Genomic DNA, 27,407 nt, shown 5'->3' on the forward strand with positions numbered 1-27,407 from the left:
TTAACACGCAGTACAGGAACTTGCTGCGTACTGCTACAGATTTGCTCACTAACTCACTGACACAGAAACTGGCAGGAAGCGCGGAGCAGAAACGTGTTGTGCGTCTTTACAGATATTGGTAAGGACGTATCACGCATGCTTAGTCATTGTCACGCCAGAGAGACATATAATATGTAGTAGTTATATAGGGATAGATATACTACATTAGAAAATGTTAACCATAGGCCTAATAGAATGGCCCGGCAGCTCGTGCTCCAGTGGGCTCCACCACGAGGCCACAGGCTTTTTCAGAGTTCTTGCTTTCCTGGCCATTAACTGTGAGCTACATTCTTTGTTCCTAGCTGAGGGAGGGCCTGGTATCTGGCTGTATTAAATCTTGTGGTGGAAATGAGCCCCCTTTACACAGAGATCCAGATCGCTCCAGGGCAAGCGTCAGCGTTCCTACACTGTAGAAGAGAAGCTAGCTGCAATAGATCGAGTAAATAGCAGAGAAACCCAGGCCAAGGTCCCAAAAGCTATTGGGATTGCCGAATCTACTCTCTGAGGATGGCTAAAAAATGAATCTAAACTGAACGGCTTTGTACAAAATATCGATTCTGCCGCGGGGCTTAGGCAAAAACATGTGCGCTGTTCAGCAAAACCCACAGTAGACACAGCCGTGCGCACAGGGTTTGCTCAGGAAAGGCTGAAAGGAATGCCACTCAGTGGGCCAATGCTTCAAGCCCAAGCGACAAAATTTGGAAATTTAACGGGGGATGAATCATTCCAAGCCAGCAAGGGGTTTATAAGTTGTTTTAAAAAGCATCATGGCATAGCGCAGGTATCGATTTCTGGAGAAAGCCGATCAGCTGATGAATCGGCCGTGAACGCGTTTCCCGCTGAGATAAAATCTATTTTACAAAATTAAGACTACCACGAAGAACAACTTTATAATTGTGATAAAACAGCTTTATTTGCAAAACTGCTACCTGATAAGACTTTAGCCTTTAACTACGAGACACAGAAAACAGCTGGATTTAAAAAGATAAAAGATCATGTGACTCTTCTTTTTTGTAGTAATAAGACGGGCAGCCATAAGCTTGTCCCTCTTCTCGTTGGCCGCTTTCATAACCCTTGCTGCTTTAATCACCTCAATAGAGCCAAACTGCCAGTAATATACGCTAACAGCAAAAATTCTTGGATGATGAGACTCCTTTTCGACAACTGGTTCCACAACAGCTTTGTTCCAGCTGTTCGTAAGCATCTGCAGTCGAAGAAACTCGAAGCCAAAGCACTTTTGCTACTTGACAACTGTCCAGCCCATCCTCCAGCCGAATCACTGGTATTGAGCGACAGAAAAAATTCAAGTGCTATACCTACCATTCAACACAACATCAAAAATTCAACCTTTAGACCAGGGCATTATTCAGAATTTTAAAAACAATTATCGATGGGAGCTGATTTCAGCGATCGTGTCATGCACGTCTTCAGGCATTTCCGAATTCCTGAAACAGTTAAACATGAAGGAAATTATTTATTTAGTTAAAAAAGCTTGGCACGGAGTAAAACAAAAGTCCATTGAAAACTGCTGGATGAAGGCTCTCGGTGATGCCTTTTCTGTCAAAGACGGCTCAGACTCGGAAAACTCCAGCAGTGGCACTGATTCAGAGCCAGACTTTGAAGGATTTTCAGAAGAAGACGTCCTACAAACACGCATGCAGACAAAAGAGGATAAAGGTAACCTTCTCTTTCAAATGATAAATTTTTTTAGTTTGGATACGGCGCTGGAAATCATTATCGAGTGGCTGGAGATGGATAAAGATTGCCCGACTTCAGAATTTCTGTCGGAGGAAGAAATATTAACGGGCTGTGAAGCTATGTCAGACCGCGAAAGTGATGGTGAGAATTCTAATAATGCAGGCCTAAATGACCATGACGAGGAGGATGTCGTTGAAAAGGTCAAAATTTCGCCCACAGAAGCCCTTACAGCTGTAGAAACTGTTGTAAGATTTATGGAGGAGCAAAATGTGGAAAATATCGAAATCATTCATCTGCGGCGAATGACAGACTTCATAAGAAAGAAAAAAAGTGCGAGCCAGAAAGAGCAGAAAATAACAGCTTTTTTTTCCTAAGTGAATCATAGACACTTTTTTCAGCATGGCCCTCTTAACCTGCGGTCCGTTAACATGCAGTCGTGACGGCTTGACTCCCGACATTCACGCATAAACAGGTCTGTACTGTATCTACATGAATGCTTCATCAAGATCTCTCAGGAGGATAAAAGGGACATCCTTACGCACATGGCCCCACTCCCACTGCCTAACCCAACCTAGCTTAATGCCAACTCTGCTCCCTCCTCTCACACGAGTTGTAGGGTTCTGTCAGTTTGGCAATGGACTGGGCACCATTGTTAAGCATTCTAAGGAAAAATGCATGCACACACGTACCTGAGTTCCCTTTCCCCTTCCCAGGCTCCCATGCTCACCTGCTGGCACTAGCTAGACTGTGGCAGAGTCTTGGACAGGTCCTGGCTTGCAGCCTGGCTTGAGTCCCAGAACCCCAAAGTGACACAATACATGTCTATACTCCAGACTTCTCTCAGCATAGCTCTGTGGGTCAGAGGTGCGGGAAGGTGTGATCTCTGACTCGCAGAGCGGTGCAGATGCAGAAGCCCCTAGTCAAGTTGCAACCAAGCCAGCAAAGCCGGGGCTGGTTTTGCTGGAGTGCTACGCAGTGCAGCTTTGGGGGTGTAGCTGTACCTGTAGTCCATGCTGGAGTCTTAGGCAGAACAAGCAGTGTAGCCAGAGTCAGCCTGGACTTGGCAGAATAACAACACACCAGGTGTTGGTTAGTAAGCACATGCCTGACTAGAGAGGATGGTGCAAAAACACACAGATCTCTCAAGTAACTGCACGAACACATTCCTAAGAGATGGCGCGGGAACACACCAACCCATTGTACGGAAAGGAGTGGATGACAGGATCATGGATAAGGATGTTTTGTTGGAACTAGCAGGTACAAGGAGACGGGTGGTAACTAACAACGTCTGGTGTGTGAAATGAAACATGTTTGTATCAATGTTTCAAAGGAGAATCCTAGGAGGGGCATTGCCAAGGGGACAGCATCCAGGTGTGCTGACTGAGCAGGCACCATTGTCGTGGGCACACGTGGGCTATTGCACCTGTAGCTCCCTGTGGAGCACTATGACCGTTCTTCGTCGACAATCTACCAGGCTGACAATCTTCGCCACCAGAGCGAGGCTGTAGCCTGTCTCATGAATAACGTGGAGTGTGCTGAATGAACGTGCTGCACTGTCTGCAAGGACAGCCACACTGGCAGCATCAGCAACGCTCTGCAGCACTAACAGTAACCCCTCGCAGCGCTTGCTGGGGCAATGTACCAGGGCCGGCTCCAGCTTTTTTGCCACCCCAAGCAGCAAAGAAAAAAAATAAAGAAGCAGGACCTGCTGCCGAAGAGGGAGAGAGGGAGTGAAAGGCCCGCCGCCAAATTGCCGCCAAATACGCAGACGTGCCGCCCCAATCACGGGCAGAGTGCAGCCCCTTTCTATTGGCTGCCCCAGGCACCTGCTTCCTTCACTGGTGCCGGCTCTGTAGTGTACCAGGATTCCTGTGCTGGAAAAGCACTGCTACCATACACCCAGCTGCAGAGACACTAACCTTTAGAAATGAGGAGGGGCTAGTCAAAAAGAGTCTCCAGGTAAAAGTAAAGGAAATAAAACCCTTACAGTCGCATGGAAGCTACTTAAGGGAATAGTGATGGAGTCCCAAAAGCCATGATCTGAACAAAACAGAGATCAGGAAGGCAAAGGCTGACTAACAGTGCAAGAGGCTGTCTGAGCCAAACAGAAACCATGTCAAATTTGGAACTCTGACCCCAGCCAATGAGCATAAATTAAAGCAGGAAAGGAGTAAAAGGGAAATTAGGAGGAATGGATGGAAGGATTTCAAACATCAAATTATTTCAACCTCTCAGAAGCAGCAAGCCACGAGTGCATCAGCAGGCTGTCTGGTTCGTGGGTGAAGGAGCAAGTAAAAAAATCATAGAATATCAGGGTTGGAAGGGACCTCAGGAGGTCATCTAGTCCAACCCCCTGCTCAAAGCAGGACCAATCCCCAACTAAATCATCCCAGCCAGGGCTTTGTCAAGCCAGGCCTTAAAAACCTCTAAGGATGGAGATTCTACCACCTCGCTAGGGAACCCAGTCCAGTGCTTCACTACCCTCCCAGGAAAAAAGTTTTTCCTAATATCCAACCTAAATCTTCCCCACTGCAACTTGAGACCATTACTCCTCATTCTGTCATCTGCTACCACTGAGAACAGTAAAGATCCATCCTCTTTGGAACCCCCTTTCAGGTAGCTATCAAATCCCCCTGCATTTTTCTCTTCTGCAGATTAAATAATCCCAGTTCCCTCAGCCTCTCCTCATAAATCATGTGCTCCAGTCCCCTAATCATTTTTGTTGCCCTCTGCTGGACTCTTTCCAATTTTTCCACATCCTTCTTGTAGTGTGGGGCCCAAAACTGGACACACTACTCCAGATGAGGCCTCACCAATGTCGAATAGAGGGGAACGATCATGTCCCTCGATCTGCTGGCAATGCCCCTACTTATACATCCCAAAATGCCATTGGCCTTCTTGGCAACAAGGGCACACTGCTGACTCATATCCAGCTTCTCGTCCACTGTCACCCCTAGGTCCTTTTCCGCAGAACTGCTGCCTAGCCATTCGGTCCCTACTCTGTAGCGGTGCATTGGATTCTTCCGTCCTAAGTGCAGAACTCTGCACTTGAACTTCATCAGTTTTAACCTCATCAGATTTCTTTTTGCCCAGTCCTCCAATTTGTCTAGGTCCCTCTGTATCCTATCCCTACCCTCCAGCGTATATACCTCTCCCCCCAGTTTAGTGTCGTCTGTCATCTGTCAGAAGGTTATGGTTTTTCTCAGGGCTCTCGTTTTTACTGCTATAATTCTGTACAGTTAAAGCAGCACAACCCATGAGTGTGCACAGTGATACTGGTACAAAGGAAGCTCAATCAAAATAGCTTTTATAAGCATCTTTATCTCGGTAAAACTGCATTCCTGCTAGGGGATCGTACCGCTTTAACAGCCACAGTTCTGAACCCAAAGAGCTACCTCGCTCTTTGCTGTAGAGTGTGCGGGCGTGATCCTGGCCCTGGTCATGCTCTTTTCAGGCTGCAGATCAGGTGCTCTCAGGGACTGTCATGTTAGAAGAGATGCTGGAGCAAACTATATATGTAGTCTGCAGTCAATCAGGAAGTAGGTGGGTGTGGGGGGGGGAAATGGGAACAGGGAATGGGGCTGGGGAATTTGGAATCATGTTTAGCTAAAGGGGGAAATGGGAACAGGGACACAGGTAAACCTCTGTGGTGTCAGAGCTGGGAAGGGGGACACTAAGGAAGGAAACTGGAATCATGCTTGCTTTATTCATCCCAATAAACATCAAATTGTTTGCACCTTTGGACTTCGGGTATTGTTGCTCTCTGTTCATGCAAGAAGGACCAGGGAAGTAAGTGGGTGAAGGAATAAGCCCCCTAACATCTTGGTGCCGTGACTCGAATGCATCGCATTGGATAGGTGAGTGGCAGCCTGTAAGTCCCCCTGCCCAACAGTCCACGCAGCTGCTTGGAGAGGGTATTGCGAACTCTCTTGATGGTAGCTGCGGGTTCTGGCAAGCCAGGATAAAGGATTTTTTGGATAAATGGATAAGGAAGAACCAGGGCCCATACCAGGTGCAGGGGTCAACCTGGGATAAGATTAAAAAGGAAATGGAGGAAGTGTAAGGGGACCCAGAGGGATGTGGGGCGCTGAGGAGCCCACTGTCCTTTGGTATATGGGTAGTGGAAGAAGGTCCCTGCCCATGGGGACTGAATGCCCTCCACGGAAAGGAGAGGAATCCTTGTGGCACCTTAGAGACTAACCAATTTATTTGAGCATAAGCTTTCGTGAGCTACAGCTCACTTCATCGGATGCATACTGTGGAAAGTAAAAGATCTTCTGTGTACACACAAACCATGAAAAAATGGGTGTTTACCACTACAAAAGGTTTTCTCTCCCCCCTCCGCACTCTCCTGCTGGTAATAGCTTATCTAAAGTGATCACTCTCCTTACAATGTGTATGATAATCAAGTTGGGCCATTTCCAGCACAAATCCAGGTTTTCTTCCCCCCCCCCCCCCAACCCACTCTCCTGTTGGTAATAGCTTATCTAAAGTGATCACTCTCCTTACAATGTGTATGATAATCAAGGTGGGCCACTTCCAGCACAAATCCAGGTTTTCTCCCACCCCCCTTTTCTTTTCTTTATTTTTTCCACACACACAAACCCACTCTCCTGTTGGTAATAGCTTATCTAAAGTGATTACTCTCCTTACAATGTGTATGATAATCAAGGTGGGCCACTTCCAGCACAAATCCAGGGTTTAACAAGAACGTGGGGGGGGGGGGGTGGTTAGGAAAAAACAAGGTGAAACAGGTTACCTTGCATAATGACTTAGGCTTGAATAGAGACTGGGAGTGGCTAAGTTAATTGTATCCAATTTGCAAATGAATTCCAATTCAACAGTCTCTCGCTGGAGTCTGGTTTTGAAGTTTTTCTGTTGTAATATCGCAACTTTCATGTCTGTAATCGCGTGACCAGAGAGATTGAAGTGTTCTCCGACTGGTTTATGAATGTTATAATTCTTGACATCTGATTTGTCCATTTATTCTTTTACGTAGAGACTGTCCAATGTACATGGCAGAGGGGCACTGCTGGCACATGATGGCATAGATCACATTAGTGGATGTGCAGGTGAACGAGCCTCTGATAGTGTGGCTGATGTTATTAGGCCCTGTGATGGTGTCCCCTGAATAGATATGTGGACACAGTTGGCAACGGGCTTTGTTGGAAGGATAGGTTCCTGGGTTAGTGGTTCTGTTGTGTAGTATATGGTTGCTGGTGAGTATTTGCTTCAGGTTGGGGGGCTGTCTGTAGGCAAGAACTGGCCTGTCCCCCAGGATCTGTGAGAGTGGTGGGTCGTCCTTCAGGATAGGTTGTAGATCCTTAATAATGCGTTGGAGGGGTTTTAGTTGGGGGCTGAAGGTGATGGCTAGTGGCGTTCTGTTATTTTCTTTGTTGGGCCTGTCCTGTAGTAGGTGACTTCTGGGAACTCTTCTGGCTCTATCAATCTGTTTCTTCACTTCCGCAGGTGGGTACTGTAGTTGTAAGAATGCTTGATAGAGATCTTGTAAGTGTTTATCTCTGTCTGAGGGGTTGGAGCAAATGCGGTTGTATCGCAGAGCTTGGCTGTAGACAGTGGATCGTGTGGTGTGGTCTGGGTGAAAGTTGGAGGCATGTAAATAGGAATAACAGGGAAAGGAGGTACTTCAGTCCCCTTGTGAGAGGTTTGAAGTGAGGGCAGAATTATGGGAAGCTGTCAGGAATCTTTCAAGTTTGGTGCTGCTTCAGCAAGGGCTGCTGAAGGGTTGTAAATTAGTTAGGGGTGGTTAAAGATGATTTGGCACAACAGGGTTTAAAGTCAAAAGCAGAGTTAACTGACTGGAATGCGTTACCTAGGGAGGTGGTAGAATCTCCTTCCTTAGAGGTTTTTAAGGTCAGGCTTGACAAAGCTCTGGCTGGGATGATTTAACTGGGAATTGGTCCTGCTTCGAGCAGGGGGTTGGACTAGATGACCTTCTGGGGTCCCTTCCAACCCTGATATTCTATGACTACCTTTAGAGACTGGAGCTAGGGCTTGGTCCTGGGGGAGTGGAGAGAAAGAAGAAGAAAAAAAAATTTTCAAAGTGCAAAATGGCGGGGTTTGCAGGAGCAGGTAACAACCCCCACTCTTCTCCCAGAGCCAGAATGAGAACCTGGGGATAAGGGTTCCCAACTGTTTCAACCCAGGGAACCTACTCTTGGCTCAGAGCTAACTATGTCCTTTTCTTCTTTTCCTTCTTCTTTTTCTTGGTTTACTTAATTTGCTGCTGGTAGCCTATACTTTAAACTGACCTGACAGGCTTAATTGGTTTCTTTCCACCTCTCCCCCTGCCTTTCCACCCCTTTTTTTTCTTTTTATTTTGTTTCTTTTGTTTTTTAGACTAAACTTAAAGCTTGGTACAGCAGAGAAACTATTGCAAACTTGGTCTGTTGTACAAGAGGGGAAACTGAGGTATACCACCTCATGAATTTCATAAATGACCAGTGAGTGGGGTAATTCACTAGCCTGACTATAGATCAAAATAAGGACAGCCTGGAGGTAATTCTTCTGTTTTTCCTGCAATTAGCAAGGGAATTTGTAAAAGAAAGTGGTATTATTATTATTAAGCAATAATCTGTCCCCACCAGGGGGGTAGAAATTGTTTCTTTTGTTTTTCAGACACTCTACAAGCAAGCTGGCGTCAGCAGGGAAAATAACCCAGAATACCATGGATCTGTGTTTTGTGTTTGTCTGTGGTGTTTGTCTTGTTGCTAGCATAGTTGTGTTTTAATGAACAGAAAATCTCATGATGTGGGTGGGGGATGGCTTCAAAAGGCTGACCTGGGCGGGGAGGCTGGGGGAGAGATGTGCATGGGAATGCAAAATGCTCAACTAGGAGGCCAGCACCTGTGTAATAGCTATTGTGGTACCTGGAAATGGAATGGCAACTAAGGTGGTCCCCACCAGCCCTATGGAAATAATGAGAAAGGGAGGAGCTGGGAATCATTAGGAAAGGGATAGATAATAAGACAAACTTTTGCCTCCTTATAAATCTATGGTACGCCCACATCTTGAATACTGTGTGCAGATGTGATCGCCCATCTCAAAAAAGATATATTGAAACTGAAAAAGGTGCAGAAAAGGAAAACAAAAATGATTAGGGGTATGGAACGGCTTCTGTATGAGGAGAGGATTAGTAAGATCAGGACTTTTAGCTTGGAAAAGAGACGACTAAGGGGGGATATGATAGAGGTCTATAAAATCATGACTGGTGTGGAGAAAGTAAATAAGGAAGTGTTATTTTACTACTTCTCATAACACAAGAACTAGGGGTCACCAAATGAAAATAACAGGCAGCAGGTTTAAAACAAACAAAAGGAAGTATTTCTTCACACAATACACAGTCAACCTGTAGAAGTCTTTGCCAGAGGACGTGGTGAAGGCCAAGACTATAACAGGGTTCAAAAAAGAACTAGATAAGCTCATGAAAGATAGGTCCATCAATGGCTATCAGCCAGGATGGACAGGGATGGTGTCCCTAGCCTCTGTTTGCCGGAAGCTGGGTGACAAGGGATGGATGACTTGATGATTACCTATTCTGTTCATTCCCTCTGGGGCACCTGGCAGTGGCCACTGTTAGAAGACAGGATACTGGGCTAGATGGACCTTTGGTCTGACTCAGTATGGCTGTTCTTATGTTCTTAATCTAAGACCACATCCCATCCAGCCCCAGCCCAAGTTAATGTGACTGCTGTAAACACACGACACAGAGGTGCCTGAGGATGCCTGATAAACTCTGGAAGGTCTGACCCCCCTGGAGGTGGTTGCTGAGTTTATTAAACTTGCCAAAGAATGCCTAGGGTGCACAGACACTGGTACCCAGATCTCTTTGGGAATAAAGAGCACAGCATAGGTGTAGTTTATCTTCTAAATTTGTGAGGGAGGCTGGGGTGGCAAATTCCTTGCCTGCCCACAATGGCACCACTTCACATTTGGGGGGGGAGGCAACTTTAACCATGATTCCAGGGGCAACTTGGGCAACTGAAAACTCAAGTTTCAGTGTAGCAGCCGTGTTAGTCTGTATCCGTAAAAAGAAAAGGAGGACTTGTGGCACCTTAGCGACTAACCAATTTATTAGAGCATGAGCTTTCGTGAGCTACAGCTCACTTCAGCTATAGCTCAAGAAAGCTTATGTTCTAATAAATTGGTTAGTCTCTAAGGTGCCACAAATCCTCCTTTTCTTTTTATGAAAACTAAAGTGTTTTTTTACAGATAACTTAGGAATCTCTGGCAGGAGATATCAATAAAGTAAAGTAATTTAAATAAATATTAGACCCACTCAGCTCTAATACGAACATGTTCTGACATCTTGTGGCAAGTCCCTTAAGGGACACTTGTTAGGTTTAAAATTGTAATGTATATTCTTACTCAGATACTATTACTGATGTCAGAAGGATCCATTGTGGTCATCTAGTCTGACCTCCTGCACATTGCAGGCCACAGAACCTCACCCCACCCTCTGCTGTAACAGACCCCTAACCTATGGCTGAGTTACCTGTCACGGAGTGTGGGGGAGCCCAGGCCCTGCACCCCTCTTCCTGGGATTCACTGTGACTCTCAGCCAGCCAGTAAAACAGAAGGTTCATTGGACCACAGGAACACAGTCTCAAACAGAGCTTGTGGGTACAACCAAGACCCCTCAGTCAAGTTCTTCTGGGGGAGCAGGGAGCTTAGACCCCAGCCCTGGGGTTCCCTGCGTTCCACCACCAGGCACCAAACTGAAACTAAACACCCCCCCCCCCCCCCAGCAGGCTTCCTTCTGCAGCCTCTGTTCACATTCCTGGGCAGAGGTGTTGCCTCCCCCTCCTGGCTCAGGTTACAGGCTCTCAGGTCTCCCAGTGAAACTCCCCTGCCACATTCCCAGGTCAACACTCCCCCTCCCTGCTGCGTCACATCTACCCTCCCCTCAAATCATGGTTTAAAGATGTCAAGTTACAGAGAATTCACCATTTATACTAGTTTAAACTGGCAAGTGACCCAAGCCCCATGCTGCAGAAGAGGGCGAAAAAACCCTAGTGCCTCTGCCAATCAGGCATGGGGGAAAATTTCTTCCTGAACCCAGATATGGTGATCAACTAAATCCTAAGCATGTGGACAAGACCCACCAGGAAACACCTAGAAAAGAATTCTCTGTAGTAAGTCAGAGCCACACCACCCTTCCCAGTGTCCCGTCTCCAGCCATTGGGGATTTTTGCTACAAGCAGTCACCAATGGGCCACATGCCATTGTAGGCAGTCCCGTCATAACATCCCCTCTGTAAACTTATCAAGCTCAGTCTTAAAGCCAGTTAAGGTTTTCTGTCCCCATTGCTACCCTGGGGAGGCTGCTCCAGAACTTCACTCCTCTGATGGACAGAAACCTTCGCCTAATTTCAAGCCTAAACCTGTTGATAGTCAATTTATATGTATTTGTTCTGGGGTCCACATTGACGCTTAACTTAAATAACTCCTCTCCCTCCCTGGTATTTATCCCTCTGATGTGTATATATAGACAGCAATCGTATCTCCCCTCAGCCTTCGTTTGGCTGGGCTAAACAAGACAAGCTCTTTGAGTCTCCTCTCGTACGATGGGTTTTCCATTCCTCAGATCATCCTAGTTGCCCTTCTCTGCCCCGTTCCAGTTTGAATTCATCCTTCTTAAACATGGGAGACCAGAACTGCACACAGTATTGCAGACGTGATCTCACCACTGCCTTGTATAATGGTACTAACACTTTCCAGTCTCTACCGGAAATATGTCACCTGATGCACCCCAGGACTGCATTAGCCTTTTTCACGGTCACATCACATTGATGGCTCATAGTCATCCTGTGATCAACCAATACACCATGGGTGGCACGTGAACCACCCATTGGGTGAGGCTATCCCCCAGCCCTGCCCCTTCTGCCCGAGGCCCCACCGCTCCCCTTCCCCACCAGAGCCCAGGGACCCCCCACCTCAGCCGCTGGACCTCCCATCCCAGCCCCGGGCCACCTGAGTGCTCCTAGGCCCGGGCTGCCCAAGCGCCCCCAGCCCTGGAGCGCCGGGCGAGCGGCACATTCCCAGTGTCAGAGCACTAGATGGGCAGCACGGCCCCAGTGTCAAAGCACTGGATGGGCAGCATGGCCCCAGAGCCCCCAGTCCTGGACCACTGGGCAGCGCAAGCAGCAGCCCCAGCCACTCCAAGTCCCAGCTGCAGGCCACCCTATCCCCAAGCAGCAGGAAGAGCAGGAAATTGGAGGGGATCTGGGGGCAAAGCATGGGGAGGCCATGCTGGGGCTGTTTGGGAAGGTTTAGCCTCTCCCAGCCTGTGATATCCTCCGCCCATGCAATACACCCAGGTCTTCATCCTCCTTTCTCACTTCCAGCTTATAGCAAAAATTCTTGTTAGTCCCTAAATGTATGACCTTGCACTTTGCACTATTAAATATCATCCCATTTCTATTAGTCCAGTTTACAAGGTCATCCAGATCTCCTTGTACGATAATCCGGTCCTCCTCCGTATTGGCAATACCTCCCATCTTTGAGTCATCTGCAAAATTTTATTAGCACACTCCCACTTTTTGTGACAAGGTCAGTAATAAAATGTTAAATAAGACAGGTCCCAAGCCCGATCCTTGAGGAATTCCACTAGTAACCTCCCTCCAGCCTGACAGTTCAGCTTTCAGTATGACCCGTTGTAGTCTCTCCATTAACCAGTTCCTTATCCACCCTTCAATTCTCATATTAATCCCCATCTTCTCCAATTTAACTAATTTCTCATCTGGAACTGAGAAGCATGCATGACCAGTAGGGGCTGTAAGGTTCCAGACTAGCTCCTGTCTTTCTTAGTGTATTTATTAATGATGTGGAAAGAAGAGGAGCAGTAAGGGGGCTACTTTTGCAGGTGCCAAGGTTACTTAGGTTAGCCAGGGCCAGAAAGGACTCTAAGGAACTTCAGAAAGACCAAACCCAGCCAGGGGAATGGGCAGCACAACAGCAGATGAAATTCAAGGTCAACACAAAGAAAAGCAACCTGGAGGGAAAATCTAACCCCCCTGTACACCTTACCTAACTGCATCAGCTCAGGAGAGCAACCTGGGCATCAATCCGCAGCTGTCAGCATAAAAGCAAAGATGTTCAGATCCATAAGGGATGGGAGGGAGAATAATCCAGAGAATATTCTAATACGTTTGAATCAATCAATGGTGAGGCCTCATTTGGAAACCATGTGCCAGACTGGTCCCCACCATCTCACACAGGACAGTGCAGTGCTAGAGGCAAAGGTGGGGGAATAGCACTGTATATTAATGATGAGGTAGACTGTAAAGAAATTAGAAGTGATGAAATGGATAAAACAGTCTGTTTGGGCCAAAATCACTTTGGGAAAGAAAGCTACTAGAGGTTCCCCTGGGCTAATGCTTGGGGTGTGATTATGGGAGGCTTTAACTTCCCTGATATAGACTGGAGGACAAGTGCTATTAAGAATAAAAGGGCCCAGATATCCCTGGATGTGATAGCTGACAGATCTCTTCACCAAATAGTCACTGAACCAACAAAATTTTAGATTTTATATTGGTGAGTAGTGAGAACCGCATAGAAGAACTAGTTGTAGAGGACAACCTTAGTTTGAGTGATCATGAGCTAATTCAGTTTAAACTAAATGGAAGGATAAACAAAAATAGATTTGCAGCTAGGGTTCTTGATTTCAAATGGGCAAACTTTAATAAATTAAGAGAATTAGTTAGGGAAGTGGACTGGACCGAAGAACTCAAGGATCTGAATGTCGAGCAGGCTTGAAATTGTTTTAAGTCAAAGTTTCAGAAGCTCTCTGAAGCTGCCTCCCAAGAGAGGGGAAAAAATTCCTAGGGAAGATTTGCAGACCAAACTGGATGAGCACGCATCTCAACCAGGTTATTAAGAAAAAGCAGAAAGCCTACAAGGAATGGAAGATGGGAAGGATCAGCAAAGAAAGCTACCTCTTGGAGGTCAGAAAGTGTAGGGGAAAAGTGAGAACTGCCAAAAACCAAGCAGAGCTGGACCTCACAAAGGGAATTAAACCCAAGAGTAAAAGGTTCTATAGCCATCCAAATAAAAAGAAAACAAGGAAAGAAGAAGTGGGATCATTAAACACTGAGGATGGGGTGGAGATTAAAGATAATCTAGGTATAGCCCCACACCTAAACAAATATTTTGCCTCTGTTTTTAATAAGGCTAATGAAGAGCTTAGAGGTAGTGGCAGGATGGCTAATGGGAACAAGTATATGGAGGTAGAAATTACCACAATTCCAAGGTGGCAGTCAAACTCAAACAGCTTAATGGGACTAAATCAGCGGGAGGGGCAGATAATTTCCATTCAAGAATATTAAAGGAACTGGCACATGAAATTGCAAGCCCAATAGCAAGGATTTTTAATGACTCTGTAAACTCAGGGGTCATACCCTATGACTGGAGAATTGCTAATATAGTTGCCATTTTTAAGAAAGGGGAAAAAATTATCCGGGAAACTACAGGCCTGACCAACCTGATCTCCTTCTTTGAGAAGATAACTGTTGTTTTAGACAAAGGAAATGCAGTAGATCTAATCTACCAGGATTTCAGTAAGGCATTTGATACAGTTCCACATGGGAAATTATTAGGCCTGTCGATTAATCGCAGTTAACTCACGTGATTAACTCAAAAAAATTAATAGTGATTAATCACACTTATAACAATAGAATACCAATTGAAATTTATTAAATACTTTTGGATGTTTTTCTACATTTTCAATGTTGATTTCAATTACAACACAGAATATAAAGTGCACAGTGCCCACTTGATATTATTATTTTTTATTTCATGGGTAAAAACCCCACTTCTTCAGATGCATGGAGTGAAAACTACAGATACAGGCATAAATATACTGGCACATGAAGAGAAGGGAGTTACCTTACAAGTGGAAAGAAGAAAAGGAGTACTTGTGGTACCTTAGAGACTAACCAATTTATTTAAGCATAAGCTTTCGTGAGCTACAGCTCACTTCATCGGACGCATCTGATGCATCGGTGCTTCCGATGAAGTGAGCTGTAGCTCACGAAAGCTTATGCTCAAATAAATTGGTTAGTCTCTAAGGTGCCACAAGTACTCCTTTTCTTTTTGCGAATACAGACTAACACGGCTGCTACTCTGAAACCTTACAAGTGGAGAACCAGTGATGACAAGGCCAATTCAGTCAGCGTGGACATGAAATAATGGGTGTTACCATACACACTGTCACAAGAGTGATCAGGTATGGTGAGCTATTAACAGCAGGAGAGAGAGAGAGAGAGAAGGAAAAAAATGAAAAAAACCCTTTTGTAGTGATAATCAAGATGGGCCATTTCCAGCAGTTGACAAGAACGTGTGAGGGATGTGGGGCGGGGGTGGGGAAAATATACATAGGGAAATAGTTTTACTTTGTGTAATGACACATCCACTCCCAGTCTTTATGCAAGCCTAATGTAATTTTGTCCAGTTTGCAAATTAATTCCAATTCAGCAGTCTCTCGACGGAGTCATGTTTATTCCCCCCTCTCCTCCTCCCCCCCCCCGCACTGTTCCTCACACATACTTGTCAACTGCTGGAAATGGCCCACCTTGATTATCACTATAAAAGGGTTTTTTTTCCCCTCTCTCTCCTGCTGGTAATAGCTCCTCCCTAGTCATCTGTCCAAGCTTCCATTTCTTGTAAGCTTCCTTTTTGTGTTTAAGCTCACCGAAGATTTCTCTGTTAAGCCAAGCTGGTTGCCTGCCATATTTGCTATTCTTTCTGCACATCTTTCTGGTTTGTTCTTATGCCCTTGGGGGGGGGGGGTGCAGGCAGGAGGCTTTTTCACACCCCTGAGCAACATAAATTAGATCGTCTTAAGCAGTAATGTAGACTTGCATTTTTATTTTTGACCTTGGCAAAAAAAAGTGTGAGTGTGCTAATAAAATCTGCAGACGACACAAAGGTGGAAGGTATTGCCAGTACAGAGGAGGACCAGAATGTCGTACAAGGAGATCTGGATGACCTTGTAAACTGGAGTTGATGAAATGGGATATTTAATAGTGCAAAGTGCCAGGTCATACATTTAGGGACTAACACGAATTTTTGCTATAAGCTGGGGACAGTTGGAAGGGACAGAAGAGGAGAAAGGCCTGGGTGTACTGATTTATCACAGGAGGATTCCGAGCCACCAATATGGATGCAGCTGTGAAAAAGGCTAATGCAATCCTAGGATGCATCAGGTGAGATATTTCCAGTAGAGACAGGAAAATGTTAGTACCATTATCTGAGGCTCTGGTGAGACCTCATCTGGAATAGTGTGTGTACTTCTGGTCTCCCATGTTTAAGAAAGATGAATTCAAACTGGTTAGGTGCAGAGAAGGGCTACTATGATGATTCGAGGAATGGAAAACCTGCCTTAGGAGTGGCAAGAACAAATGGCTATAAACTGGCCATCCACAAGTCACTGAGGTTAAGGATGTAGACAAGATAATGGCCTTATCCAGTCTGTCAGTTCTTACGGTCTCCCTTCACAACCATAGCATGCCATTGCTGGGAGCCTCACCAGGTTCTCCAGGTTCTCCTCATCCAGGCTGATTGGGCGGAAGTGCTGACGGATCACCTCGTTCAGAGCTCGCACATACTCCACACGCTCTTGCAGCTCTGTCATCTGGCCCTCGTATTGCTCCAGCTGCAGGAAGAGTGAGCACCATTCTGTCATACTGGGTCTGGACCCCACCTGTTCCCTTCACAGCAGATCTCACAGCCCCTCATGCTGAGTGCCCCAGATCTCTGCGCACTGAGAAATCACTGTCCCCTGGCTCTATTGCTCTGCGAGGCAGGGCTGTGCTGAGTGTGTCTGGCACAGAGACACCTGCCATGAGTCTTCAGAGAGACTAAGGCACGGTAGGTGAAATGCCCCACTCACCCCAATGGTTTATTTGTAGAGCTGAGTGAAAACTCTGGAAAAACAAATGTAACAAACGGAATTTTGTCCATTTCTCTGGATACCCCTTTGTTCAGGTTAACAAAATGCAGTGGTGGGACAAGCTGCTTCCACATTGCTGACACTTTGATTTTCAGGTTTTTTCATCTGAAACTCGTCACCAAATTCAGTCGGCACGTACATGCTGCAGTGCCATGACAAGCCTTCTCTGGCAAATTGACTATTTGCCCAGGTCTAGTTATTAGCTCTGAAGCCCACTGCTCTAGGAGACTCCTGCTGACAGCAGCCAGCCTCTTTGCTACGCCAGCATGGGACCCCATACAGAGTGCCTAGCTTGGGTGGTGGGGCTGAATCCTTCCTCCTTGGGGATGTCCGCCGATCCATGGGGCATGGGGCAGTGGTATGGGGAAGGGGAGGCTGCAGCCTGCTCAAAGAGGAGTGGAGTGGGGGCCTCCCCAGCAGATGGCCCAAACAGGGTGGGACCATGAGATGGGGATGCTCATTGGGCCCCAGCTGGCTGAACCCAGAGTCCACGGCACCAGGTCTGTTAGAGCCATACCTTCTGAGAGCACTTGGCGATGATGAAGATGTCAGTGCTGACACTCTGGTAGAGTTGCAAGACCCCGCCAAGCTCAGAAATGAGGATCTCGCTGCGCTGGGACGTCTCGCTCAGCAGCAGGGAGAGGATCTCCTTGATGATAGAGTCCAGCAGGGACACTGGGGGGCATGGAGCAAGCGGGTATCAGGCCATGAGGCAAGGGCAGCCAGCACTGCTGCCATCACCAATTTCCCATCCACAGGCACCCCCCAACCCTCCGTGCGTGACCACAGAGACACCCCGACTTGGGCCCGTCACCAACGGCGAGCTGGAGCCAGTTCGCGCCAGTTCATGTGAACCGGTTGTTAAATTTAGAAGCCGGTTTAGAACCGGTTGTTAAAGGGTTGGGCAAACTCCAGCTCGCGGGTCACATCTGGCCCGCAGGACTATCCTGTCCAGCCTGCCTGAGCTCCCGGCTCAGGAGGCTCCCCTTGAGAATCCCTTTTTACTCAGGTGGCGGTGCTCCAGGTCTTCGGTGCCCTCAGTGCAGCCGAAGACCCGGAGCAAGTGAAGGATGTGCCGCTGAAGACCCGGAGCGACTGAAGGAACTGGATCTTCAGATTTTAACAGCTCATCACTGCCCGTCACCAACCCCACCCAGCACTCTCCAAAACTGGGGCCATATCGACCCTCCTCTACGTCACCAGCCACATGCTCCCAGAGTCCACTGCTCCCCCCTTACTAATGGCCCATAACCCCCACTATGTCACCAGCCGCACACTTCCAGAATCCACAGCTCCCCCACTTACTAAAGACCCATTACCTCCCCCATACGACCAGCTACACCCCCCACCCTGGAGACCATTGTCAGGTCCCATTACTCCTCCCCTCTGCGACCAGCCATTCCCCCCCACCCCCGGACTCCATCGCCACGACTAACCTCACCTGACTTTTGCCTCCTCCACGAGGGTCTCATTGCCCGGTGCCCATGTGAGCGCCTCTGCCCCTCCCGATGCCCACATAGCAATCCCCCCGCAGGGCGCACAATTCCCTGCATGTCCCCTCATGCCCCACACACCAGTCTCCTGCTGCATGGTGCTGCAATCCACCATGAGGAGCCGGTTGCAGGTGATGACCGTGGAGGGCACCTCTCTGACACGTTCTGTCCAGGCACGCAGCTGTACGACTCGCTGCACATATTTGCCCGCAGGCCAGCCCTTCATCAGCTGCAGCTGCTTGGGGCTCCAGCTGTGAGCAAAGCTGTGGATCTCTGCCACCCAGGTGTGCTGCTTGCAGATCTCCTGGGTCTCACTCAGTGCCTCCTGCAGGAATAGCACAGGGCTCTCAGCAAACCACATCACCAGGCCCCAGGAGATACAGACCAAAACCCACCATTAGCTCTGCTACCCTCAAAGACCACTCCGAAGCGACAGCTGGTGCCCAACTCGGCAGCCTGGTCCCTGGGAGCCCAGGCCCCACTCCAGGATCCCACTTCCTTCCCCAGGCAAGGCTGCCTGTCTGAAATGGGATGAGCTATCACCCAGATAAGGCAATGGCTTTGGAGAAGAGCCAGGCTGGGGCCCTGGTCTGGGGAGCTCCAGGAGGAAGTGGTCAGAGAGGAGTGAGTGCTAAAGAAGGGCTCCTACAAGGGAAGGCCCTGGGTGGGCAGGGGATAAATAGGAGGGATGGGGGAGAGGCAGAGGGGAGTTCAGGATGAGTGATACTGCAGCAATGCCCAGAGGCCCCAGTAAGGATCAGGCCCGATTACATTGGGTGCTTCACAGACTCCAAGGGAGAGGCGGTCCCTCCCCGGAGCTCAGTCTCTTTAGTGCCCAGTGCACACAGCGTGAGCCGGGGGATGCTTAGTCGGGTGCAACTGGACGCTCCAAAGCTGCGGGGGTCAATCAGCTGTTAGCAGTGGAGAAGCAGAGAGGCGTTGTGGGATGCAGTGAAGAGGGATGATGGCAACATGATCGGACGTGCCCAAGCTGTGGATGGGGTGGCAACATGCAGGCAGCCCTGGGCCGAGGGTGCATAGGGCTGGGCTGAGTTCTGGTGAAAGGCCAGCTCTTAGAGACATTGCGAAGGGAAAAGACGCTAGCCAGCCCTGGACTGACTAGTGCAGTGCAGTGAGCCCCCCCTCACTCACCGCCAGCAAAGCCCGCTGGCTGGCCAGGGCCCCCTGGATACTGCTGTCCGAGTGCAGGTCCTGCTCCAGTTGCTCCCTCGATGGCACTGGGTACTGGCTCCTCAGCCGATGCCCACTCACCTCCAGACCCCCGATGACCTTCAGATCCAGATGATGCACCAGCTGTGGCTCCTGGCCACAGAGCACCTCAGCAGGCAGACTCTGGAGCAGCTCATCGGGGGACTGGGGCTGGGGGGCCCCAGGGCCTCCTTTATCTGCCTCTAGAAGGGCTGCACAGGAGAAAGAGAGAGACAGCGAGGGCTCAACCAACCATCTCAGCAGGGATGATGGGGGGTGCCCACTCCCCTCTCCCTCGGATGTAGTGGGCAGAACCAGGGCAGTGGCAGTGTTCCATCTGGCCAGGAAGCAGCAGATGTGGATGGGCCCTGATAGAGAGACCCTGCGTGAGGAAGTCACCTACCACTTGGCTGGGGTTTGCACAGCACCATTGCCAAGTCCTGACTTCTGAGACTCTCTGTCTCTCCAGGACTCTGCTCAGGTTGGGTCACTGGCTTCTCTTTCCTGGTGCGGGTCACCTGCAGAGACAGGAGAGGGACTGGGAGATCCCCACTGGCTGTAGAAAGGTGCTTGGCACAGTCCTGTTCACCTTCTGCAGCCCTCCACTCCACACAACAGGGTCCTTCAACCTCCAGGCCAGGCCCACCTCAACACTAACGCTTGGTTCCTCACTCTACAGCAGGAGCACCCATTCCGACCTCCCAGCAAGAGCCGCCAGCCCTTTCCACTCCTCCATAGCAAGAGCACCAGTTCCCCACTCGCTGCCCCTAAGCCAGCCCATCCACATAGCTGAAGCACTGACTTGACACAGAGATCTTGCTGGGAGCTGGCTCCTCCCATCGCCCACCAGCACTGTGGTGAAGGCACCTAAGCCCCAGGCATGTGCCTGACCTTCAGTAATGGCAGTGCAGCAGAAGAGCCTGGCACAGGGACCAATCCACAGGAGATGGATGGCCATTCGGCCCTCAAATGTGCTCTTTGGATGCAGGCAGACTCCCCACTCTCACTGGCGTCAGCACAGCTGGGGAGGGACAACTGCCAAGCTGGGAATCAGAGGTACCAACCTGCACTACAGACTCCACCACGGCCTCCAGGGCCCCCAGCAGGCTGGTCTCCAGCACCTGACTGGAGGGAAAGGGGACCAGTTGGCTGTCAGCATCAAACACCAGGTGCACTCGGAGGACAGCCTTCCGTGTGGTACCATTGGCCTGCAGAGGAGAGAGTCAGGACAGGGTCAGCCCTAACCTCACATTGCGGGCTCTGCATGCCCTGGGTACCCTGGGCTCTGGGTGGCTGAGGTGATGGCCCGGGGCGGGGGGGCTAGCCACGTGCTTGAGGCTGTAACATCCATTTCCAGGGTAACTGAACAAAGAAGAGGCCTAAAAGGTCTTTCAAGGAGATGCCTTTTCAAACACAAGTTACTGTGTAGCTGGCTCTGGTGTGACAGAGGCTGCTGATGCTGGGGACACCAGGGCTGGACACAATTCAAGAAGGCCATTGATAAAGTGAAGAGGGGTCAGAGAAGAGCAGCAGGAATGTTAAAGGGTTGGAAAACCTGCCTCATAGTGAGAGACTCCAGCAATTCAATCTGCGTAGTTTACCAAAGAGAAGGTTCAGGGATGACTGACCACAGTCTAAATACGGACACGGGGAAAAAATGCTTAACAATGAGCTTTGCAGTCTAGCAGATCTGACACAATCCAATGGCTGGAAGTAGAAGCTAGACAAATTCAGACTGGAAATAAGGTGCAAATATTTGAACAGCGACTTACTATGGATTGTGATGGATTCTTCATCAGTAGCAGTTTTTACTTCAAGATGGGATGTTTGTCTAATAGCTCTGCTCTAGGGATTATCTGGAGGAAGTTCTCTGGCTTTTGTTCTACAGGAGGTCAGGCTAGATAATCACAGTGGTCCCTTCTGGTTTTAGACCTCTATGAATCTGTGACCATAAAGACTCATGGACACTAACAAATTCTACAGCGTGCTAGAGAGCAGCAACACTTCACTCACAGTATAAAGAGCTTAGGACCTGGTGAATCATAATCTGCGTATGCTAGCCTGGACCATCAACATGCTGGCCCCCAGTGGCCCCTTCCTCCCCATCGCCCAGGCAGCCTCCTGGTTTTCTGACACCCTCAACCAGAAGACGAAAGAAGGGCAGAAACTCAAGAGCCAACAGCAAAATCGAAGGCTGATAAAGACAAAAAATGAACCATGAGGAATTCTTCCAAGCTCATGCTGAGGCTTAAATACAGGTCAAGAGCCTTCCTATGAGCCTCCATTGAAGCTGGCAACCCTGCCCCAAGGAGCTATCCATGGTGGTAAACTACTTCAGCAATCCTGGGTGCCTACAACCTGCGTCAGAGCTGAGCACCCAGCGCTGCAAAGAACTATCATCCTATTGTGCTGAAAAGATTATGCAGATTCAGGAAGCAGTCTCAAAAAGCCTGGCTCCGCCCCACACACCAACCCACAGCCCACCTGTATTCCTGGAGTTCAGTACATCACTCCTCAAGAAGGGCTGGACTTCCCAAAACCAGATTCATGATAAGCACCTGTTTGTAAAGTGTGTAGATGAAGATGTTGCTGTCATGGAAACAGAGCAAGAAACGTGGCATTAGACAGAGGGAGGTGGAAAGACTGTGGGGGCCTCATGTGTCACCAAGGCACAAGAGCACCTAGTAAAATAATGTGTGGAAACAAAAAATTGCATTGTTACGGAGGAACTCAGTTTGGAATACATATGCTGGAGGACTCATGCAGCCAGCAGTAAAACATCACTGGAGTTTCTAAACATTACAGCTGATAATTTTGTAACACAAAAGGTATTGCATGCTACATGAGGTCATTTTTTCTGGACCTTGTTATGATTGATAAAGATGAATTAATCACTGGATTGGAAGTTAGGAGTTGTCTAGGATCATGACTTGATTCAGTGTAGCCATAAGGTTATTTGATAGCATCCTCAAAAGCTTCTAGAAAGAATTGTGCCTTGCCAGGGTACATTTGCCAAGCAAGCATAGGGATTTATCCCTGGGGGTTTTGAACAGAACTATGTACTTTGTGTATATATAAGAACATACAAACGGCCCTACTGGGTCAGACCAAAGGTCCATCTAGCCCAGTATCCTGTCTTCCGACAATGGCCAGTGCCAGGTGCCCAGAGGGAATGAACATAACAGGTATTCATCAAGTAAGCCATCCCCTGTCGTTCATTCCCAGCTTCTGGCAAACAGAGGCTAGGGACACCATCCCTGCTCATCCTGGCTAGTAGCCATTGATGGACCTATCCTCCATGAACTTATCTAGTTCTTTTTTGAACCCTGATTATGGTCTTGGTCTTGTTTAGGTTAATTTGTTACTCTCTTTTCCTTGACAAAATACATTCTGAACTACATACATAATGCTCAAGTTCCTGTGATGCACACACTTGGCAAAGGCTTTCTCAGTTTCATCACTTTCACTTGCAGAGTTCATCAAATCGTCTATAACAACCATATTTACTTTATTGGTAGGAAACAGTCATAAAACAAAAAAAACCCAGGCAACCCCCCCACAAAATTGATGAAAGGGTATTGTGACAAAGTTCCTCTGCCTTGGTGGGTCCTGCGCTTATTGGTGGATTTTCTCGCTGCAGAGGTTCACGGCAGCCCTCAGTTTGGCCACTTTCGTGGCTCAAATCTGCCGTTCATTCAGTTAGCTTCATCACTAGGGAAAGGAAGAAGAACAATCCCCACAGTCTCTGCTGATCCTGGATTGGGGAACAGGCCAGAGACCTTCCCCTCCGGTGGAACGCAAAGTCCAGTTCAGCTCCTCCGGTATCAAGTAGGGAGTTGGGGGGATGGAGGAATCCAGGGCCTGCCCTCTACTCCGGGTTCCAGCCCAGGGCCCTGTGGATTGCAGCTGTCTAGAGTGCCTCCTGGAACAGCTGTGCGACAGCTACAATGCCCTGGGCTACTTCCCCATGGCCTCCTCCCAACACCTTCTTTATTCTCACCACAAGACCTTCCTCCTGATGTCTGATAATGCTTGTACTTCTCAGTCTTCCAGTAGTATGCCCTCTCACTCTCAGCTTCTTCTGCCTCTTGCTCCCAGCTCCTCGCAAGCACACCACAAACTGAAGTGAGCTCCTTTTTAAACCCAGATGCCCTGATTAGCTTGCCTTAATTGATTCTAGCAGCTTCTTGATTGGCTGCAGGTGTTCTAATCAGCCTGTCTGCCTTAATCGTTTCCAGAAAGTTCCTGATTGTTCTGGAACCTCCCTGTTAACTTACCTAGGGGAAAGGGACCTACTTAATCTGGGGCTAATATATCTGCCTTCTATCACTCTCCTGTAGCCATCTGGCCTGACCCTGTCACAATATTTACAAATAGTTCTTTATACAGAGGTTGCCAGCAACTGTAACACCACACAATATTCTCAGGCATAACAAATAACATTGCTCAATATTATCCAACACATTTTTAATTAGGTAACTTTTCCCACAGTTGCTAGGCCCTACAAGAATTACAGAAAAGTGGTGTTTCCATTGCATATCCATTTTCATATCCATTTTCAAAAGCCATAGGGCAGGGTTTTAAATCTTTCTATGGTGACCCTCTTGTTGAAAATGACTTTCTGCATTTTCTTAAGGGTCTTTGTTTCTATTAGCCACTGATTTTTGCTCTTTGCAATAGAGGACTGCTGCACATCTATCTTTTTGTTGGGGTGTTCTCACCCAGATCTGTGCTATAGTCCAAGACTAGATCTTTCAAACTGTCAATGTTGATCTTTTCACAATTTGCTATGTTGAGGGTAATCCCTTTGACTTTCATGCAGGCCTTCCCTTCCAACAGCTTGTACCAATATATTTCTGGATCTGCTGACACAAACTCTGTGATGGGTTTGCCTGCCAGGATCTTACTCCTGAGGTACCCTAAATAATCCCCCAGGAATGGGGTTCCAGTCTCACTCCCTTTTCACAATATCACCGAGTCTGTGTCATGACACAGGCCCTGCTCTTGCAAATTGTCTTACAGGTTGTATAGTTCAAAGCAGGCGTAAGTGGTGGTGAAACAAGCTATGGAAATGTTTGTATTGCCAGAGACTGTGTAGCAATCTTTTGCATGTTTCCAAGACAAGCAAGCTGTTTCATTGTTGATAAACTCATAGGATGAAACCCCATAATTGCGGGAAAGCAGGTACTGAAAGAGTTCATCGGGATGTTTCAAAATGCTGGTACTAGTTGGGTTTGTTCTTTGGCCAGATTTACCCCACAGAGAATTTTAAAACAGTTTGCAGAGTAACAGCCGTGTTAGTCTGTATTCGCAAAAAGAAAAGGAGTACTTGTGGCACCTTAGAGACTAACCAATTTATTTGAGCATGAGCTTTCGTGAGCTACAGCTCACTTCATTGGATGCATACTGTGGAAACTGCAGAAGACATTATATACACAGAGACCATGAAACAATACCTCCTCCCACCGGAGTCCGATGAAGTGAGCTGTAGCTCACGAAAGTACTCCTTTTCTTTTTGCGAAAACAGTTTGGTAATTTGGCACTGTGGCAAGGCACCTCTTTTCTCTCGCCAGCCTTAGCATTTCTCCCTTCCGGCGATGGTGGGCCTGGGGTAATCAGTCCCACTCAGGCAGGGTTTTCCCTCCCCCTTCAGTGCTCCCTTGGTTGCGTCTTCAGGAGACCTGAGGGTAAGCCTAAGCGGTGCTCCTCCCCCTCTCAAAAAAGGGAACTAGTCCTATAGATCCAAACAAAGGGTAATACCTTTCCCTGCCTCCTCACTGAGAGGGGGTGTCATCCTGTTGTTTGTTCTGGGGTGTCAGTCCTTACCCTAGCCGGCACTTGGGCTTGTCTGCTTCCCCTATGGGAAGGAACACGACCTCTCCACCTGGAGAAGCTACTTCCCTGCTGCTACTAGCCTGGTAACAGCTAGTGTCTCTCTCTCTCTCTCCTCCCTTTCTCTCACTGTAGGAGGGGTTTTAAAAGGTCTCAGGCAGCCCTTAATTGGATTCAGGTCTTTAATTAACCTGAAGTAACCCCTTCTCAGTTTGTAGGAAAAAGGGCCTTTAACATTCTAAGGCTAACACATCTGCCTTCCACGACCCTCTTGAAGCCGTCCGGCCTGACTTTACCACAGCACTTTGTGGGGTTCAATGTGATCTCATGTTGGCATAAGTGCATGCCTTCTTTCTTGTAGAAATCATTAACTAACTTATTTTGTTTTTCTTCATGTCTGCACCAACTGGGATACCCCAAAAACTCTTGTTATTGACGGAGGAGAAATTTTATGTACTCAGAAAGTTTGTTGGATTTTTCTTCAAAATGCCAGATTTCACAGATTTTCCCTGCCATGTACTCCTTTGCTATGGTCATGTTCAATTTCACTGGGCATCAAGTCCCCAGGATGGCCATCTCGTCAGTATGGGTGCATGTCTCCCACAGCTTGGTTTCTGCACAGGTTTGGCATAGCAAGAACAAAAACTTGGTGCCCACTCTGACAGATAACAGTGGGAAAGAGAAGCTTTGTGGAGGGTACACTTTAACTTTTGCAATTCCAAAGTAATTTGTATGAGGTCCAAATTTGTCCTGAATGATATTGGGGTGTTTGATGGGGTATTCTTTCATTTTTTTTGCAAAAGGGTATAAAATCTGATAAAATTGTAATCATGGATTTCTTCACCGGGGTTAGGTTTGTAATACAGGCACATAGTGATACTTTTCCCCACAAAAAGGAGACAAGAGGTTGAGGCAATTGAGCTTTGTTTAAGAAATCTGCAAACTCACTATCTGTTTCTATCAGGTTTGAATTGTGTCTTGTAATAAAGAAACCCCTGTCGTCCCTGTCAAAGGGTTCTGTGCTTTTTCACAACCACAGGTGACATAGCCATGGAAAACACACCCGTTTGTGGTTGCAAACACACCCGTTGCAAACACACCCGTTAAATTCAAAGGCTGTGCATTTCCCATTGATGATGGCATCACCTTCTGGAAAGTAGGATCCTACCTGTAATTCCCCACCTTGTAATACATGCCATATCTATATATTTTCTTTGTGAGCGGTACACAACAGCCACTGAATAGCCAGTGTTGAATATGTGTTTTTTTTATCTGTGATAGTTGTCTGGAAGCAGTGCTACAGTGTTGGGCTGTGAAAACATGAACCTGTATATAGCCATGCAGACTTATGTACCGGAAAGGATCTACAGACAATTTTACCTCTGTGAATTTATCAGGACCGCTCTCTACAATATCTTCCATCTCTGTCATTTTCATGATCTTGTCTTTACACAGGATACAGGTCAGTCTCAAAATGTTGACATCTTGCTGACAATCATACAGTCCAATGTCTCATATTGGTTGTCCTGCTAGAAATTCTGCTTTCTCCCCAGGCATCACGCTGTCAGCGCCACAGAACTCCACCCCTGCATAGGCCCCACATCATTTTAGTTTTTTAGAGCGTTGAAAAGTGTGGGAAATATTCATAGGCAAGAAGTTTAAAGAGCCTATAATAAGAATCCCCAGGGCCTTAACTTTCACATACATCAGTTTACTACACTGAGTTCTCAATTCCATGCACATCTTTTCCTTCGGTAACTTTCTGACAATGAAGTAGGCATCATAACCTTTGGAACTGTACACTATGAATGTGTAGTCCTGGAACTTTTTGCCGATAAAGGTCTTAAAGGTAGAAAGACACTCCCCGCCCTTATATTCCTGGGTTTTTTCCAGCTTTAGGGACATAGCAAATATGTATGTGGCCACATGTCTCCTGCATGCATTCAAAATTGTAAAAAATATACTTTTCTGAGGACTCAGACTTTCTAACTTTGTCCATAGTACACAGGTGACCATCTACATCACCAGAGATCAAACCCTGACATTGCTTACAGCATTGCCCTTCGCATTTGTACCTCTTGTCCACATAAGACTGACACTTATCACTAAGTTTTTGACAGACATTTTACTTGTTATTTTTATGCCACATCTATAGGTCTGCCTAAA

The 27,407-nt window shown here is 47.6% G+C and overlaps 1 protein-coding gene across 1 annotated transcript in view; it reads right to left on the reverse strand.

Annotated features, from left to right (window-relative positions):
- The window catches only part of DNHD1 (dynein heavy chain domain 1), a 171,281-nt gene that overhangs the window by 113,700 nt on the left and 30,174 nt on the right, over positions 1-27,407 (reverse strand). The window contains exons 8-13 of the mRNA XM_075125455.1: positions 20,474-20,617; positions 19,813-19,927; positions 19,353-19,621; positions 18,282-18,525; positions 17,225-17,382; positions 16,285-16,410 (exon numbers count right to left, since the gene is read on the reverse strand). Of these exons, the coding sequence (XP_074981556.1) occupies positions 16,285-16,410; positions 17,225-17,382; positions 18,282-18,525; positions 19,353-19,621; positions 19,813-19,927; positions 20,474-20,617 (1,056 nt within the window). The remainder of the gene's footprint in view (positions 1-16,284; positions 16,411-17,224; positions 17,383-18,281; positions 18,526-19,352; positions 19,622-19,812; positions 19,928-20,473; positions 20,618-27,407) is intronic.

This window comes from Caretta caretta, chromosome 1, assembly GCF_965140235.1.
Source record: "Caretta caretta isolate rCarCar2 chromosome 1, rCarCar1.hap1, whole genome shotgun sequence".
Taxonomy (NCBI): domain Eukaryota; kingdom Metazoa; phylum Chordata; order Testudines; family Cheloniidae; genus Caretta; species Caretta caretta.